The sequence below is a fragment of the Vitis riparia genome, chromosome 5 (genome assembly GCF_004353265.1).
Source record: "Vitis riparia cultivar Riparia Gloire de Montpellier isolate 1030 chromosome 5, EGFV_Vit.rip_1.0, whole genome shotgun sequence".
Lineage (NCBI taxonomy): Eukaryota > Viridiplantae > Streptophyta > Magnoliopsida > Vitales > Vitaceae > Vitis > Vitis riparia.
The window spans coordinates 22112931-22131793 of NC_048435.1; the positions used below are offsets into that span (position 1 = coordinate 22112931).

An 18863-nucleotide genomic window follows, 5' to 3' on the forward strand; every position below is an offset into this window, starting at 1 on the left:
GTTTTTGACATGAATACAATTTTTCTGTAATAATTATCATAGTAAATTAGTAATTAATGTCATAATAATAAAAGTTACTTCTTTTGAGCACTAGTTATTCTTAAATATAATATCAAGATAGAATTTCTTATATACAAGGTTTTTTTTTTATTTTTTATTTTATTTTTTTTAAGAAACAAGCCAATACAAACTCACTATTATAACCAATGTTACAATAATAAGATGGTAAATTTATGGATGTCTTACATGGTAAGTAATAGTTATTTTGGAATAATAACAAATCTAAATTTGGTATTTATATATCATATCTTTGTGAATCATTATGGAGATGGGTACTTATGGAAGAAAAAGGTGGACAAATACTTTTTAAAATAATTAATATAATAGCAAAAAGATAATAATTATTGTATTGTTTTTGATAATAATTACTTTAAAATAGCATTGGCTACAATCTTTTATGGCAAAAACAATGGATGACTATTATAATTATTACTCCAATCTGTATTACTATTATAGTGGATGTGATATCCAGTATTTATAACTAAACAATAATTGTTTTTTGAGACTTATTTCTAGAGAAAAAGAGAAAGTACACAGACACTTACTATTGAGAGATAAGATAGGTTTGGGACAAAGAGTCTTGAATTGCATATTGATTGTGAGGCTAGAATTTTCAAAATAGTACGAATTCTCTGTTAGTTTCTCTAACTTTTCTTTTCTTTCATTTTTATTCTATTATAATTTGTTTAATATTATGAAATTTTGGGTTTGCAGCCATGATATGTTAATTTAAGTGTTAGTTGATTCTCTATTTGATTGTTGAAGAGCTTAAGAAAAGAAGAAACTTAAAGTTTGAATCTTTATGTTACGTTATTTGGTTTAGATTGAGAAAAAAAGGAAAGGAATATGAAAATTATTTTGTCAAAAGTTGTATCTTTTTCCCCCCTGCAGTGAATTGGTGTATCAGCTTTTGGATAGAATTTCATGTGGGTAATGTGTATTTTGGTTTGCGCTTCAAAAGTTTGAAGAATGTAGGGGTTTCCCTTTGTTTTTAGAGTTCTATTGTTGGGAGTTTTCTCCTTTGTTCAGTTTGTGTAAGAAGGACCTCTCATCTTTCCCTTGGTTTCTTCTCTTTCTTTTGTACCTTTTCTTTCTCCTGTATCTTTTCTTCTATGAATATATTTTCTTCGTTTTTGATAAATAAAAAAAAAATGTGTATTTTGGTTTGTTAAATCATTCTTGTTAGTTTTGACTTTTGAGTGTGTTTAGTTTTTCTTTATTTTTGTTATAACATTTGAAATCATGAAATGCATGTAGAATTTCATGTAGCTAAAAAAAATTATTAGATGGACTCAAAATGAATAGTGATTTAGGTCTGTTTGGCTGTTGAGTTGTTGGATTCATAGATAAGGAAAAGAAAATTTAATCTTTATCCGTCTATTTAGCTCCTATAAAGAATGAGAGAAAACTCCTTAACAAAGAAAACAATTTAAAACAATTTTCTTTTCTTTCATTCTTTCCAAGAAATTATTAAATGAAAAATGTTGATCAAGCCTTCAACAATTATTCAACCATGTAAAGCATTTTGCTTCCACAAGGTTTCAACAAAAACAAATTCTCTTGTCGGTTTCTTTTTTCTTTTTAGAGGAAAAAGTCTTTATCTTCCCATTTGTCCACATAGATAACTAAAGAACTGGAGTTTTATAGTCTTCTTTTTATTTTTCCCCTGCAACCTTTTCATTTTGGTCTGAAAATCATTAATTTATTGTTTTCATTGCAGTGGATTTTGGGGCCACAAACGATGCTGGTGGTGAGGTGGTGGGGAATTCTGTTAATATGGAGAGTGACCAGCAGGGAAGTTTTGTTGAAGTGATAGCTCAACAAGGTGAGGATGATAATTTGGATCAAGATTCTTCAGGAAGGGAAATACTTCCTGGAGATGAACCTTATGTGGGTCAGGAGTTTGACTCTGAAGCTGCAGCTTACGCTTCTTATAAGGCATATGTGAAGCGGGTGGGTTTCATCATTCGTGCAAGCAAGCTTTCTAGATTGAAGGATCATAGATCTAAAACTCGCAGGATGTTGGTTTGTACCAGGGAGGGTTTCAGATTGTGTGACAAGCATGAAAGCGCTCTAGAAAACAAGGAAGAGAGAAAGGCTGGTTACAAGGCAAAACTTGTAATGAAGAAAATGATTTCTAGTAAATGGGTTGTCCAGAAATTTATCAAGGAGCACAATCACACTGTGGCTCCTGTAAAGGGTCAAAGAGATTTGATCTATGATCAATATCTAGTAAGTTTTATCTCTTCCATTATTTAAATCATGTTCATTAATATAAAATCTTCAACTTAAATTGTAAAAGAAATCATTATGGAATTTCAGAGAACCACATAAACCTTTGAAAAGGAAATTATTTTCCCTTTAGTGTTAACTTCATTCTAAAAATTTTAATGAAGGATTTAATAGCTCGTAAGTTCTATTTCCAAACATTAGGAGAAAAAGTTGCAAAAGTTTTTCTTGTTCTCAAGTTATCTATGTTGGACTGTGTGTGCAACTGTGCATGTGTATGCACAGTTGTGCATTCATGTATGAACACCTATGTACCAGTGGGTGTATATTTGTTAATATTTTGTGATGTTTATGATAGATGTGCTATAACTGCCTTGGTAATGTTGCTATTCTACAAATAAATAAATAAATAATAAAATAAAAAAATAAAATTGTGAAAAGTTGATTTTGCACTGATGATTATACTTGAAAAGGCACCATAGGCTCAACACCCTAACCCTGAGGGGTAGCTCAGTTGGTCCGGCCTTGGGTTTGCTCCCCAATGGTCACCAGTTTGAGTCCCCTCAAGGCCACTGGAGGTTTACCCAGTCGTTAACTTCAGGGCCCCATGGGATTAGTTAAGGTGCGCGTAAGCTGGCCCGGACATCCACGATTATCAAAAAAAAAAAACCGTAGGCTCAACACCCTAATATAGGTAATAACTAAATGGGCAGTATCCACTAGACATGAATAAGTTGTGATCACTTGAGAGTATTTATTTATTTCTGTTTGTTATAATTAGTTTCATATTGCACTATTTATTGTCCTTGAAGATGCTCTTTAGGCTTAACATTGTAATGATGTCACTTATGTCGGCCAAGTTGGGAGAAAGCCTTTGGAGTGTCTTATACACACACAATGCACCTTATTGGTAAGCACAACCCTTGATTGACTCTTATGGATGGAGGTTCAAAAAAGTGGGAATAAACTGTATGCATGTCAAAACCATTTTAGCTATTTTGAGAAGAAACGAGCCCGCCCATGTGTAGGAAACAAGTGTTAAGCAGTACAAAATTTGGATCCCTACGAAGATTTAATTTTTCATTTAGAACAGACGATTGAAAATGACTCCAATATCTAACCTTATTTTGTTGATTAATTTGATTAATTTTGTTGATTAATTTCCATTCTCTTTTTCTATTTTGTTGATTAATTTCCATTCTTTTCAGACTAATTTGTTTTTATTTTTCATGGTACAAACTAAACAGTCTTCCAAGCTACTGCTAAAGACTGTCTTTTACTGCATGGGATTACTAAAAACATATCCTCTCCAATAGGCCGGACCCAATATTGTGGTTAGATGGTCACATCATTGCCCATGAAAAGATATTTCCTAGGGGCTTCCTTGATTTTTCATAATACAGTTGATTTTTAGTTGGTGATATCACTTAATAGACCAAGTGGTTCTCTAATTTTATTTTGCTACCAAATAACATATAGATTTGGGAAATCTCCTTGGTTGGCACTGGTCAAATAAAAACATATAGACTGCACAGTCACGACTTTGAAACATGTTTTGAAGTAAAACATCTTGCTTTTGTTACCACGTCATATTGATTCATTCTTCCCATCCTCCCTCTCATTCTCTGTTTGCCCTTTATTTCCTTATCTCTAAAAAAATATCTGAAATATACACTTGCCTTCTACTTTAGTGGGGCCATTGGATGTTCATGAAGTTTGAATTGCCATTTTTTTTTTCATGTGATGCTGAATCCATTGTTTTATGATATTTTACTTTAGGATACGACAATATTTCCAATGTTTATTGTTGTTCTTGTTGATGAATCCATTGCCTTATTATTTGAAAGAATCTATTAATTATAGATTGCTTAGGCTCTTTGTACGTGTAAAACTAAGTTGAAAACTTGAAAGAGGGACTAAATCCGATCAACATATTGTTGTGTTATGATTGAGTGATTGCCTTGCCTTGAATTGTTGTAAAGAATTGAGAGACGCTATTTCATGAAAATCTTAAAATGTTGGTAAAAAAATTAGAGTTGTTTCATGAACACCTAAGTGCAACATGGACCTGTTTTTTCAACGGTTAGAAGAACAAATGCACGTTTTAATCCTTATTAGATTTAATGGAATGATTTCATTTTCATCGGACTTCCACATTTGATGTTGGTATTTCAACCCTTTTTTGTTCATTGCAACTTACCTTCTTTTATGCTTTTGCTTTTGTAGGATGAACATGAAAAGATAAGGGAACTAACCCAGTCACTGGCCTTTGAGAAGAGACGAGCAGCAGCATATAAAAGGTATCTGACAATGGTTATTGGTTATATTGAGGAGTATAATGAGAGGATGTCGAAGACGATGAACAAAGCCACTCAGAATGTGGGAGAGATTGAAGGCAAAGAACAGGAAAATCATTAGATAGTTTCAATAAAATTTGAAGAAGATTTGTTTTTTTTAATATATAAATACAACCCGGAAATGGTATGCAGAATGCTGTTATAAGTTTGTTTGTTGTTGTTGTTGTTTTTTTTTGGCAAAAGCAAATTGTGATTGTAATGTTGGCATAAATTTGTTCCAATCTTCATTCCAGTTGTGGCGGTTATACTACATTTGTTGTCCAAAGAGCTTGTTGTAGATCCTCTATTTTGTTCTAGTAGCAAATGCTTTTTTACGTGTTTTCCTCCGCTCGTCGTTACCTTGTATCCGTCCCAACGGTGGTCCATTGCTACTCATTTGATACTATTTTGTCCTACCTCATCTAAGGCAAAGCATTAAACTTCTTGTCCTTTATATGGGACACACACCTTTGAGAGTGATTTTCTACATTTCTCTCCACTTTTCTTTCACCTTATGTACATATATATATCAACATATCTGCTCCAAAGGTAATTCTATGAACCTTAATTTGGGTTTGTTAACATTAGATTTTGCATATTTTATTAATGTTTATTTTCTTTATCTAAATTATGTTATATATAGACATGACATACAATCCAATTATGATATGTTTTTATGATTAAATATATAGAATTGTTTATTTGAATACTACTATCAATACCATTCCAATGGCGATCTTCACTTGTTTCCTATATCAAAGCTATGGATAAAAGAAGTCACCATCAAATAGCCCACCCCGCTAAAGTACCAATGGTATGCTCTTCTGACAAAAAGAAATTGGTATGCACCTAAATTGAAGTGATGAGATTAGTGGTTGATCTTTAGTAAGCTTCTTATGCATGAGTGTCAAAAACAAGATATTTTTTAGTTTGGTCCATCAACATTTGGTTACTTTTTTTAGTAAGTATTGAAACACGTCATAAGTAATGTAATGTCACATATATATATTTTTAAATCTCATTATTTGTATTTTAATTGTATTTATTTGTAATTTTATATATATACATATAGAGAGAGAGTTATATATTTGATTACTACTATCAATACCATTCCAATGGTGAACTTCACTTGTTTCCTAGATTAAAGCAGTGGATGAAAGAAGTCACTATCAAATAGCCTACCCTGCTATAGTACCAATGGTGTGCTCTTCTACCAAAAAAATAGTTTGCACTTAAATTGAAGTGATGAGATTAGTAGTCAATCTTTAGTAGACTTCTTATGCACTATTATAAAAAACAATATATTTTTGAGTTCACTCCATTGACGTTTGGTTACTTTTTTGATAAAGATCGAAACATGTCATGAGTAATATGATGTAACATATATTTTAAATCTCATTATTTGCATTCTAATCGTATTTATTTATACTTTTATACTTTAATCGTATTTACTTGTATGCTTATTTACTCACCATACATATTCAATGATCTGGATTTGGATTTCCATAGGTATCAGAATGGCACCTTAGCAATTTTTTTTTTAAGTTAAACTTATAACTTATATTTTCTCGTTAAAAAGTCACATAAATGATTATTTGACTACAAAAACTAGATTGGTAAATATTTTTTGAAAGGATGTCTTTCCATTGTTTTTTTCTTTAAAAGCACTATTTTGCCCTTAAACTTTTATTTATTTATTTAAATTTAGTTATATATTTTTTAAAATTTTTATGAAAGCATTTTTAAAATGCATTTTTTGGTACCTAAAAAATAATAGCACGGGAAGAGTGAGTATACCCTTTCTATTGAGAGGTGAAAGTCAAAACCCAAAAGCGATCCCTTCTCCCTCTTAAACCCTAGCTGTCACCAGCCCTGAAACCACAAGCTGCTTACTCCGCTCCGGCGAACCACCACAGCATCTGGCTCCGAAGCCCTCCGTAGAGGTACTCTGTCTTCGCAGCCTCTCCGTCTCTCTCTCTCTCTTTGTTTTTGTTTTATCGGCTCCCAAATATTGAAACTGTTAATGGGTAAGATGCGGCTATTATCAGAACCCTAGGTTTAGACAGATGAACAAACAGCTTCATTTTTTTTCCCTTAATTTTTGAATTGGGGGAAATTAGAATTTGGTTGGCTTGCTTGACATTTGGATTTCTCATCACACTCTGTTCTTCCACGAGATTTTTTTTTTTGAAATTTTTTTTATTAGTGGCCTCCAGAAATTAGCTGATCCAAGGAATTTATAAGGCTCATTGCTTTCTCACCTTGTAGCTGAAAGTCTTTCACCTCCCTATCAGCAACTAATAATTGAAAATTTGGGATATGCATGAAATATAATCATCTATACGAAAACCTATACAAGTAATTAATATCAGCATGAAAAAATAATGCCATCCTTAGTGTATTTAATTGTCTAGTCAAATTTCTTTTGTTTACCGAAATCATTGCCAAAATAATTTTAATTCAGTTAAATTACTGGGAATATATCTCAAGCAAAAGAAACCCAGTTTCTCCTTTCCTTTTTTTTTCCTTTCCCCCACTTTTCTCTGCAACCAAACAGTTAATCTTGCTGATTTGTATATTTTCAATGTAAATTTGTGCTAGTTTTATGTAATTATTTTACTATTTTGTTGAATTCTATTGTTCATAGTTGATGGAGATTCTACTATTAATTTGCTGCAGTTTTGGGTTTATTGTGTTTGAATGTTAATGCGTGATTTATAGTGGGCATGAAATTTATCAGTTTTTCAATCAAAGTTTGAGAATATTGCATTTTTTTTTTTTTTTGGATTGCTTTTGTAGCTTAGAATGATTATCTGTTTGATAAATAGTTTAGCTTTTCCTAATGATGCTTATCTTTTCAATAGAGTGATCTCAGAAAGGGATTGATAATTGAAGCAATTCACAAGATTGTGGAGCAAAATCAGCAGACAGAGCTATCTAATAGAAGACTAAAGAAGGAAATTCCAAATGAATCAACCAGTCCAGAAGAATACCCTCTATGATGGTAAGCAACTGAAAATCCTGATTAATCAATCCACATTTACTCATATATGAATGATGATGATGATGGTGGACGACTCAAAACAGGGGGGCTAGCAGAGGAGGTGAATGAGTCGATACTGCATTCGGCATTCATACCTTTCGGGGACATAAAGGATGTGAAGACACCATTGGACCAGGCAACCCAGAAGCATAGATCCTTTGGGTTCGTGACCTTCCTGGAGAAGGAAGATGCAGCTGCTGCCATGGACAACATGGATGGTGCTGAGCTCTATGGTCGAGTCCTCACTGTTAATTATGCCCTTCCTGAACGTATCAAGGGTGGTGAACAGGGTTGGGCTGCTCAACCCAGTAAGTTTTTCCTCACTCCTTCAAACCCAACTTAGTTCTTTCTGTTTTTTCTTCCAAACTTATGCTTTTACTTTCCTTTTGGTGCATATAGTATTTGTTTCTCTTTTGGGTAATTTTCTTTTATTATCATCTGTGATTAATTAGAATTAGAAGGGCCTTTTGGACAAGATGACTTTCCATTTTAAAAAAAAATCCTGTGTTATGTAGCATTTTCAACATTTGATTTTCATCATTTAAGATATGGCGTTGTGCATGGTACTCCCTTTTTCACTTGGTTATGGGGTCTTCAAGCTGTTTACTTTAGTCAATACTTGTAATATACTCCTTTTGACTCTGATCTAAAAATATATATATATATATACTCCTTTTGACGAGCCATCCTTGAGGTGGTTGTAAAATCAGTTGGATAGAGTACTCTTTCTATCTTTCGTGCTGATTAATCATGCCAAGTAGATGGAGCACCCTTTCTATTTTTAGATACCTACAACTCTTACTTGCATCTAGTGGGCCTTAGACATGTAGATGAATAGCGAAAAACAGTGTGGCTGATTTGATGCTATATATAATTTTCTGTCAAGGCTCTTGCTCTGCATTTATTTCGTTACTCATTGAAACCCAATTCCTAATTATTTTCAAGAAAAAGAATCAACTTTCCCAGTATTCAAGAGGACCCCTTCAAAAATGAAACTCGTAAGAAATGATACATTAAATATTGGAGATTATGTTTCTTAACCTTTTCGCCTATACTGGACGTTTTTTTTTGTATACTTCATGTGTACTGTGCTATGCATCCCCTTTGGTGCTTTTAATATATGTTCTCTTTTGCCTATAAAAAAAATTAAAAAAATGGGAGACTATCAAGGACTTCTAAAAGAGTAAATCTTCTGATGAGTGGTGACCACTGGCTGGACTGATACTAATACAAACCTTAGCTCTATTTACTTGATGTACATAATTGGGCTATAAGCCATGGAATTAGATTCTTCTTAATCACCATTTTCGGATTTGGGATAATCTTCTTTCTCTGACTAGCAGTTTGAGGATTAACCTTGTGCATGTGGGATTGATATGCATGTGGTTTTCTGTTTTGCAGTTTGGGCTGATGCTGACACATGGTTCGAACGACAACAACAAGAAGAGGAAATGCAGCGCATTCAAGCTGAGAATCGGGCTGCAATGCAGGCAGCCGAGGAGTTACACAGAAAGAAAATGACACAGGAACGGGAAGGGGAGAAGGACGAAGAAGTAGAGGGCAAGGATGATCCCATGGCAAGGGTGGAAGCATACAAGAGAAAAATGAACAACGGTGAGATTTTGAGAGAATAGGGAATACGGAAGAAACTTACTTAACAACTATTTCCAAATAAACTTCTCTTGTCCCCGACAAATTTGAAAATTTCCACCCTTGCGCTTATGGAAGATAGGGAATGTAAAAACGAGAATAAGAAAATTACCTCTTAAGGCACAACGTTGTTGAACGGACATGAAATTATTTTCACACGAAACTAAATAAATGAGTAATAGACAACGAAACAACAAGATCACAAGAAAACAAAGAAATCAACATAATGAAAAATAATTTTGCTAGTACAGATACATTTAGCACACAACACCCAAACATACAAGAGAAAAATGAAGAACAGTGAGATATTTGAGAGAATAGGGAATACGAAAGAAACTTATCCAAAAACTATTTCCAAATAAACATCTCTTGTTTCTTGCCAAGAGATGTTCATTTGGAAATAATTTTTGGGTAAGTTTCTTCCGTATTCCCTATTCTCTCAAATATCTCACTGTTCTTCATTTTTCTCTTGTATGTTTGGGTGTTGTGTGCTAAATGTATCTGAACTAGCAAAATTATTTTTCATTATGTTGATTTTTTTGTTTTCTTGTGATCTTCTTGTTTCGTTGTCTATTATTCATTTATTTAGTTTCGTGTGAAAATAATTTCATGTCTGTTCAATAACGTTGTGCCTTAAGAGGTAATTTTCTTATTCTCGTTTTTACATTCCCTATCTTCCATAAGCGCAAGGGTGGAATTTTTCAGGTTTGCCAGGGACAAGAGAAGTTTATTTGGAAATAGTTGTTGGGTAAGTTTTTTTCGTATTCCCTTTTCTCTCAAAATCTCACTGTTGTTCATTTTTCTCTTGCATGTTTGGGAAGGGAAGAAGTAGAGGGCAAGGATGATGCCATGGCAAGGATGACACATGGTTCTTTATCTTTTATGATATTAAGTTTTAATACCACATCTTTTTATTTTTATTTATTTATTATTTTTTTAAAGTCTTTCTATCTTTACAATTAATAACTATTTTTTTTTATTTCTTGTAGACTCTTAAGTTTCTACGTACTAACTTGTTTTCACATCCATTATTTTTAAATTTTTAAATCATACATGTATAGGTACCGTATGGTAGAAACATAATACCCTTTATAAATTAATAAATTATTTGTTTGTTGATAAATTAATTAAATTTTCATTTATTAATAAATCAATAACCACTCTAAGAAAATAATTTCTCCATGTCCCAAGAGTATTAATATTTTATAGGGGTTTAACCATATATATTTATAACGAAGTTTAGCTTTTGCATGCTTTTATGACAAAAAATATTAAAATAATAAAATGATAAAATATAAAGCCAGAAAAATATGAATTAAATAAATAATGAACTTTTGTTTCATTCTTAATATATGATATATCTTCTTTATAATTAAATATATAATTTTATTATTTAATAAAATAAAAGATATTAATACATTTACATTTCATCTTTGTTATAATTTAATATAGTAATATTAAAGATATTTTAAGTTTTTTAATTATATATATTAAACTTTCTATAATTATTTTTAATCTTAATAATATATAAATTATATATTCACCAGGTTATATTATCATCACGGTTTGCTCATAGCTCCATCGATCCATCCATTGAATTGTGACTTTGTAACTTTTTCAATTCAATTGTCCTCATAGTTCATAAAACATTAATTCAAACTCATCAAGTTATTAACAACTTTTTCAATTCAATAATCAATTTGGTTTTCAAACATTGGCTCAAACTAAGGGTGACAGTTCGTGCTAACGGGTCATGTTTGTGTCATGTCAAAGTTTAAGCATTAATTCTACAAAGTAGGACAACTCAAGCAAGGTACGAATAATATTTGAGTTAAAAATATAAACTCAAATACAACTTAATTATTAAACATATAACAAACCATGTGACCAATTTAACAATAAGGATCTCATGTTTAATAATGTGGTTGAATTAAGTCTTGTATAAGTCTATATGATTAATATTTCAATCCGTCATACTTATAATTCGATTGACCTATTTATTTAAAACAAATTTAAAATGAATCATATATAAGTTAAACATATTATAATTATATTAGATTAATCAACATGATTATTAAATATATCAATTCAAGTTAAATTTGCATTATTCATATTGGCCTAAAATTATCCTATCTATTAAACAAGTTATACGTTCGATACGAATTTGACCCAATCATGATTATACACAATTATAATCCATGAAAAATGTGTTAAATTTGAATCATGTTGATGAATTATAGCAAACTTTGTCACCCTTAGTTCAAACTTATTAAATTAAAAATTCAACTAAAGCATCGATGGGTATCTTTTTGACACCATACAAAAAATTATCACCAATAAAAAAATCCCACCTAAACAAACAATTCCTTTGCTTCTTATATATTTTGGGTTTGATATTTTTTTATCTTTCACGTAATCTTATTACCTTATACTTAAGTTATCTTTATTCAATAATCTATATTTTCAGTATACACATGAATGAATAACAAGCTCAATAGAAGCCCAATTGGTGCCACAACATTTTCTTTCAAGTTATTTAGAAAAAAAAAAAAAAATCATATATGCCTTTGGAAAGGTAACCGAGCTTGCTGTTTTGTGAATATGCCAATGGTTATGATTAAAGAGTCCTTCTGCTTCATCCAATCATGTGGCAATACTTCCTGCCATACAAATGCCCAAACACCCACGCCTAAGTAAAGCAGTCACTCAGTACAGGAAAAAGCTAGGTGTAAGTTGGGAACTAAACACCCTAGACTAAGTAAAGCACTCAAATCGTATTGAAAAAGTTTGGGCTTTGTAGATTACCTTTGTATCAAGATTATCTTTGTAGATCAAGTGTGTGCCACACCACCCAATCCCTCCCTGCTCTAGAAAGGAAGATTCCATATTTCTTCAATGCGTCTTTATTTAATTCCCACATGACTCATTCAACTTCAGCAGTGGCCATCCTCAAATCTGAGAGGAAAAACAAAGTGAAGGTTAGAAGGGTAGTGTGTGTGTGATCAGCAATGGAGAGAGAGGGAGAGGGAGTCCCAGCAAAAGAGAGCATTTTAGTGACTGTTTTGGACAAGATAGACGGGGCTTGCACTTGGGTGAAAGAAAAAGTGAAGTCAGTCTTCCGTTTATTCAGTGGAGCTTTTCGAGGGTTGAGGTCGTTTTTCTTCAAATTGATAAATGGTAGTTTTTTTCATTCATACTTTCATTCGTTCATGTATAGAGTATATATAAAGGGTAATCACCATTCTAAGAATGGGAAAGAATGATACAAGGAAAGAATGATATAAGAAAATAACAACTAATATCCTAATATCTCAACTTTCCTAATATCTCAATATTCCTAGTATTTCAATATTCCTAATATCTCAATATTCATAATATCTCAACTTTCCTAATATCTAAACATTCCTAATATCTCAACACTAAATGATATAAGGAAAGAATGATATAAGGAAAGCATTCCTAATATCTCAACACTCCCCCTCAAGTTGGTGCATAGATGTTACACATGCCCAACTTGTCTAAAAATTTTAAGAACACTTGACTTGAGATAGCTTTGGTAAGGATATCGGCCAATTGATCTTCTGATCGAATCTTAGGCAATTCCACAATCTTATCATCCAACTTTTCCTTAATGAAGAATCTATCCACCTCGACATGCTTTGTACGATCATGTTGTACTGGATTATGAGCAATGTCACATGCGGCTTTATTGTCACAAAACAATCGGATTGGTTGCCTAGATAGGTAACCTAAATCCTATAAGAGGAATCTTAGCCATAATGCCTCACAAAGTCCTAGAGCCATACCTCTAAATTCCGCTTCTGCACTTGAACGAGCGACAACATTCTACTTCTTACTTTTCCATGTCACAAGATTACCACCTACAAAGGTAAAGTAACCAGATGTAGATCGCCTATCATCCACTGCACCGGCCCAATCAGCATCAGTATATACTTCTATACTTTGATGATCAACATTTTTAGCGAATAAAATTCCCTTCCCAGGAGCATTCTTCAAATACCTCAAAATACGCATGATTGCATTCATATGTTGCTCTCCAGGATTATGCATGTATTGACTCACTACACTCAATGCATAAGTAAGATCTGGTCTTGTATGAGCTAAGTACATTAATCTCCCCACAAGTCTCTGGTATCTTCCCTTATCGGTTGATACTTGATTAGGCTCAACACACAATTTCAGACCTTCTTCTATTGGTGTATTAACAAGTTGACATCCCGACATTCCAGTCTCCTGTAAAAAATCTAAGGCATACTTTTTTTGAGATAGAAAAATTCCTTCACTTGATCGAGAAACTTCAATCCCAAGAAAGTATTTCAGAGGACCTAGATCTTTCATTTCGAATTCTCTAGATAGATAATTTTGTAGAGTTTTTCTTTCTTCAGGATCATTTCCTGTAATTACCATGTCATCCACATATAGGATGAGTGTCGTAATCTTACCATGTTGCTTTTTTAGAAACAAAGTGTGATCTGAATTACTTTGACGATGGCCAAAAGCTCTCATTGACTTTGTGAACCTTCCAAACCATGCTCTCGGGGATTGCTTCAACCCATACAATGACTTCTTCAATTTGCACACCTTCTGACATTGCTTTTCTGACACCATGCATCTTGGTGGAAGATCCATATATACTTTTTCAGATAACTCGCCATGCAAAAAGGCATTTTTCACATCGAATTGTTGTAATGGCCAATCTAGGTTTACAGCAAAAGACAATAATACTCGAATTGTGTTGATATTAGCTACAGGTGCAAATGTCTCTGTGTAGTCAATTCCATAAGTTTGAGTGTACCCTTTTGCTACCAGTCTTGCTTTAAATCATTCAATATTACCATCTGCCTTGTACTTCACAGTATAGATCCAACGACACCCAACTGGCTTCTTTCCTGGTGGACATTCTACGAGTTCCCATGTTTCATTCTTCTGCAATGATTTCATCTCTTCATTCATGGCTGCTTTCCACCTTGGATCAGCTAAGGCTTCCTGCACATTATTAGGAATAGCTACAGTAGATAATTGATTTACAAATGACTTATTTGATTCAGACAAACGATGGGTAGACACATAGTTGCTCATGAGATATTTGACTTTAGTAGACAATTCAGGTTCATATGTGGGTTTAGGAATACCTCTATTATGACGATGTGGTAACCGTTTCATGAATGGACCAAGTTCCAAATTAAGAACACCCTCAACAGACGACGATTGGTTTGGTATTTCAGTGAAGACATCTTCGGACCCAAATTGTTGACCACTCACATCCAACTCACCCACTTCCTGGTTCACTAGTTCAGATTGTCCAGATTCATCTTCCTCAGAGATATGATAATCATAATCGAGAGTCTGAATTTCCTTATGGTACTCCCCTGAAGTTCAGACTCAGATGAAAAATACATTGAATCTTCATGAAACACCACATCCATTGTAATATACATTTGTCGAGTTGGAGGATGGTAACATCGATATCCTTTTTTGTGCAATGCATATCCAACAAACACACATTGCAATGCATGGGAAGTTAACTTGGTGCGTTGGTGCTTGTGTAAATGCACAAATGCCACGCAACCAAAAACACGAGGAGGTAGATTTGGGACGGTTGGGGCAACTACGGCATTAGTAAGAGCTTGGAGAGGTGTTTGAAAGTTAATTGAGCTAGAAGGTACCCGATTGATCAAGTATGCGGCAGATATGATTGTTTCTCCCCAATAAGATATCGGTGTTTTTGCTGCTATCAAGGAAGCACAAACAACCTCTAACAAGTGTCGATTTTTTCGTTCAACGACTCCATTTTGCTGGGGTGTATTGGAACAAGTAGTCTGATGAATGATGTCATGTCCTTCCAAATACTTTTAAAGATCAGAACTTTGATATTCTCCACCATTATCACTACGCAGAACCCGAACCTTTGCATTGTACTGAGTTTCAATCATTTTATGAAATTTTTGAAATAGCAAGTTCACTTCATCTTTGGTCTTCATCAAGCATAACCATGTCATTCTGGTACAATCATCAATAAAAGTAACAAACCAACGTGAGCCACTCAAAGTTGGGACTTTGGATGGGCCCCAAACATCAGAATGTATAACCATAAAAGGAAACGAACTTTTATTCAAAATTAACGAAAACGAAGCACGATGGCTTTTAGCCAATTCACAAATATCACAATGGAAACCAGAAATATCACTCTTTGCAAACAAACTAGGAAACAATTTTTTTAAATAACCAAAGGAAGCATGTCCCAGACGTCGATGCCACAACCAAATTTCAGACTTTTTCTTCTCCCCCTTAGATCCATCTGCCATCAAGGCTTGTTGCAACTTATTTGAATCCTTTGACTGCAAGTCCAAGTAATAGATTTTTCCCCGTTTAATACCACAACTAATCGTCTATCTTGTTTGGATGTCCTTAATCACACAAAATTCAGGCAAAAAAATGACAATACAAGATAAGGCTGCAGTGATTTGAGAAACTGACAAAAGATTGTAATCTAAAGATGGAACAACTAAAACAGAATCCAAATTCAAAGTATCAGTAAGAGTTAAGGATCCTTCCCCAATGACTGGGGTTGTGTTACCATTGGCTGTGGAAACAATTTTTTGTGAGGAAGGTCTAAGGGGTGAAACCTGTCTAGAATCAAAAGTCATATGATCTGTAGCACCAGAATCAATTATCCATGCACTATTAATAACATGTGTAAAAGTATTTAAAAACTTACCACCATGATCAGTAACGACTACCAATGCAGAGGCTTTCTCAGCAACATTAGCCTCTGTTTTTATTTCGGCAACAGTTGCAGTCGAGGTTTTCTTGGAATCCTTCTTCCGTTGATCACGATTATTATAATTAATAACAAAGTGTTGATAGCCTAAACATGATCTAAAGGTCCATGGTCTAAACCCTCGGTTCCTTATTGTTTTCCTGGTCATACCAAGAGTCGTTGCTTTGAAATTGTGGGATATCCAGACTGGTGGGACTAGTCTTATTGCAGTGAATGCATTTGAAGGTTGACTTATCAATATTAGGGCTTGTCTTGAAATGGTTGATCGCTGTCGGACTACCATAGCAACAAAATATCCAGGATTTCAGTTTCATGGCTCTGATACCATCTTCAAATTGATAAATGGTAGTTTTCTTCATTCATACTTTCATTCGTTCATGTACAGAGTATATATAAAGGGTAATCACCATTCTAAGAATGGGAAAGAATGATACAAAGAAAGAATGATATAAGAAAATAACAACTAATATCCTAATATCTCAACTTTCCTAATATCTCAATATTCCCAGTATCTCAATATTCCTAATATCTCAATATTCATAATATCTCAACTTTCCTAATATCTAAACATTCCTAATATCTCAACACTAAATGATATAAGGAAAGAATGATATAAGGAAAGCATTCCTAATATTTCAACAGTTTTTCACATTTTCTTCTGAAAAACCTGAGGAAGTGCTTTCAAGGAGCAACACCCAGATAGACAACTCCTCTTAAAAGAAACCGATGGTTCAGGTGGCTCCTGAGGAGGGAGAGAAAGTGGAAGTGGTGGTTGATCAGGACGCTTCTGTCCCAGCAAAAGACAACTTTTTTGTGCGTGTTTGGAACAAGATACATGAAGCTTGGACTTGGGTGAAAGACAAAGTGAAGTCAGTCTCGAAGCTCTTCATCACTAAGTCCATCACTGAAGCTCTTCTGGGGCTCAGGTCTTTTGTCACAAAAGTGCTTTCGGGGATCAACACCCAACTAGACAACTTGTCTGGGAAACCAAGGAAGGTTGGGGAGGTTCCTGAGCAGGGTGGTCTTCTGGATGAGATGAACAGGCTGCTTCAGAAGATGAGGAAGTTGGTGGATCAATGGTTGGGGGTTGGGAACAGCCTTGGAATGAAGGTTGCACGCCTGACAGTGAATTGGCTTTTTGATTTGGTTGGAGGGTTCATTGAGTTGTTGTAGAAAGCCATTAAGGAGCCTTGGACCCTCATACCTGCTCTTATTAAGGGTTTTTTGCTTTTCCTCAATTTCAAGAAGGTTGGTGGAGTGATGAGAGATGTGAGGTGTAAAAAGAAAGCTGACATGGCCATTTTTACTATAATAAATCTCATTGTACCATCAACTAACCGCTTCTAGTTTAGGGTGAGGTTTATGTAGGGTTTATGTGAAGTTGAGCTTTTCTTAGGATGTGTGAAATTGTTCCTTTCTGTGTTGTGTGTTGCTGATGGGGTGTTTTTACAGAAATGTGTCTTCCCCAAATTGATGATCAATTTGGACTGAGGAATGTAGATCTTAGATCTCACATGGTAATGAAAATAAAATATAGGGGGGAAAAGGTGAAATGAGCTGAAAATAATTAAAATATGTTATAAAAAAAATCATATTTTCGTAATAATTTTCAAAAACTTGTTTTGAAAATAATTGATAATGAGATGTGTTTTCCTATTTTTTGCTTTTTAAAAAATTATTTGAATATATGGGGTTAAATGTCAAACGGCTCGAAAGTAAGACCTTGGTTCATTTTTGGAGGGCCTTTACTTTTGAGCTAGATTCTAAAGCCAACATAAACCTTTTAGAATTCCAAATTCTACCCGTTTCATATAGACACTCCATGGGTGTTTCCTTCTTTCATTTTCTTTTTAACCCTTTTAAACCTCGATCAATCTTCATTGATCTTAATTAAAAGTGCCAAAATCGAAAACCTAAACTCTAACACTATAACAAACCTAATTTGAACTCATGTATTATGATATGGTGATAATAACACAATAACAATAATTTAAGATAAAGTTCAACTTTAATACTTATTTATTCCATCGCATACAAAGTCGAGGATCGTTGCACAAAATCTAATCCAATTATGTCATTATCAATCACAATTTACCTCATGGACCTCTAAAACATATTAGCTTTTTGTGGTGTTAATTAAGATGAACCCTATGGGAGGACTAGTTTCATCACTATACTTGTGCTCGCTAAGCATTATCAATAGCATAACTAGATAAATTAGTAAATATGGATGGTGGCTAGTATTCAACCAGCTTTTATTTTTCATTAGACGAGATTATTACTTTCCAAATTGTTTTTCCCCATCTCTCCAAAACTCTAGATTTTAGTGTCTAATAGAAAATTAGTTTTAAAACAATTTTCTATATATCTTTGAAGGCAAAAAAAAAAAAAACAATTTTCTAAATTAAAATACAAGACAATCAAACTTTAATTGAAACTCTGGATATATTTTTAAACAACTTTTTTTTTTTTTAATTTTTAGGTATTTTGTATAGAATATTTTAAGAAGTAATTGAAAAATATAACAAATACTTTAAGAACTTTTATATTATACATAAGTGGATAATTCCTTGACAAAGAATTTTGCTTGGGAAACAATTGGAAACTATTTTATTAAAATATTGTTTTTAGAAAATATAGCCAAATAGACCCATAGTATTAAACAATTGCAAGTTTAATACTACTATTCGAGCACATATTATTGTTTATGGAATAAATATAAAATTAGATATATACACAGTGT

General features: G+C 33.3%; 2 protein-coding genes across 2 annotated transcripts; both read left to right on the top strand.

Moving 5' to 3' along the window:
• The first annotated feature begins 328 nt into the window (after positions 1-328).
• LOC117915287 (protein FAR1-RELATED SEQUENCE 1-like) lies at positions 329-4707 on the top strand. Its single transcript, XM_034830840.1, has 3 exons — positions 329-332; positions 1781-2292; positions 4516-4707. The coding sequence occupies exons 1-3, from the start codon at positions 329-331 to the stop codon at positions 4705-4707; spliced, it is 708 nt and encodes a 235-aa protein (XP_034686731.1).
• Positions 4708-6433: 1726 nt separating this feature from the next.
• On the top strand, positions 6434-9594 carry LOC117913766 (peptidyl-prolyl cis-trans isomerase E-like). Its single transcript, XM_034828797.1, has 4 exons — positions 6434-6568; positions 7490-7629; positions 7713-7976; positions 9070-9594. The coding sequence occupies exons 2-4, from the start codon at positions 7593-7595 to the stop codon at positions 9300-9302; spliced, it is 534 nt and encodes a 177-aa protein (XP_034684688.1). The 5' UTR covers positions 6434-6568; positions 7490-7592; the 3' UTR covers positions 9303-9594.
• The last annotated feature ends 9269 nt before the right edge of the window (positions 9595-18863 follow it).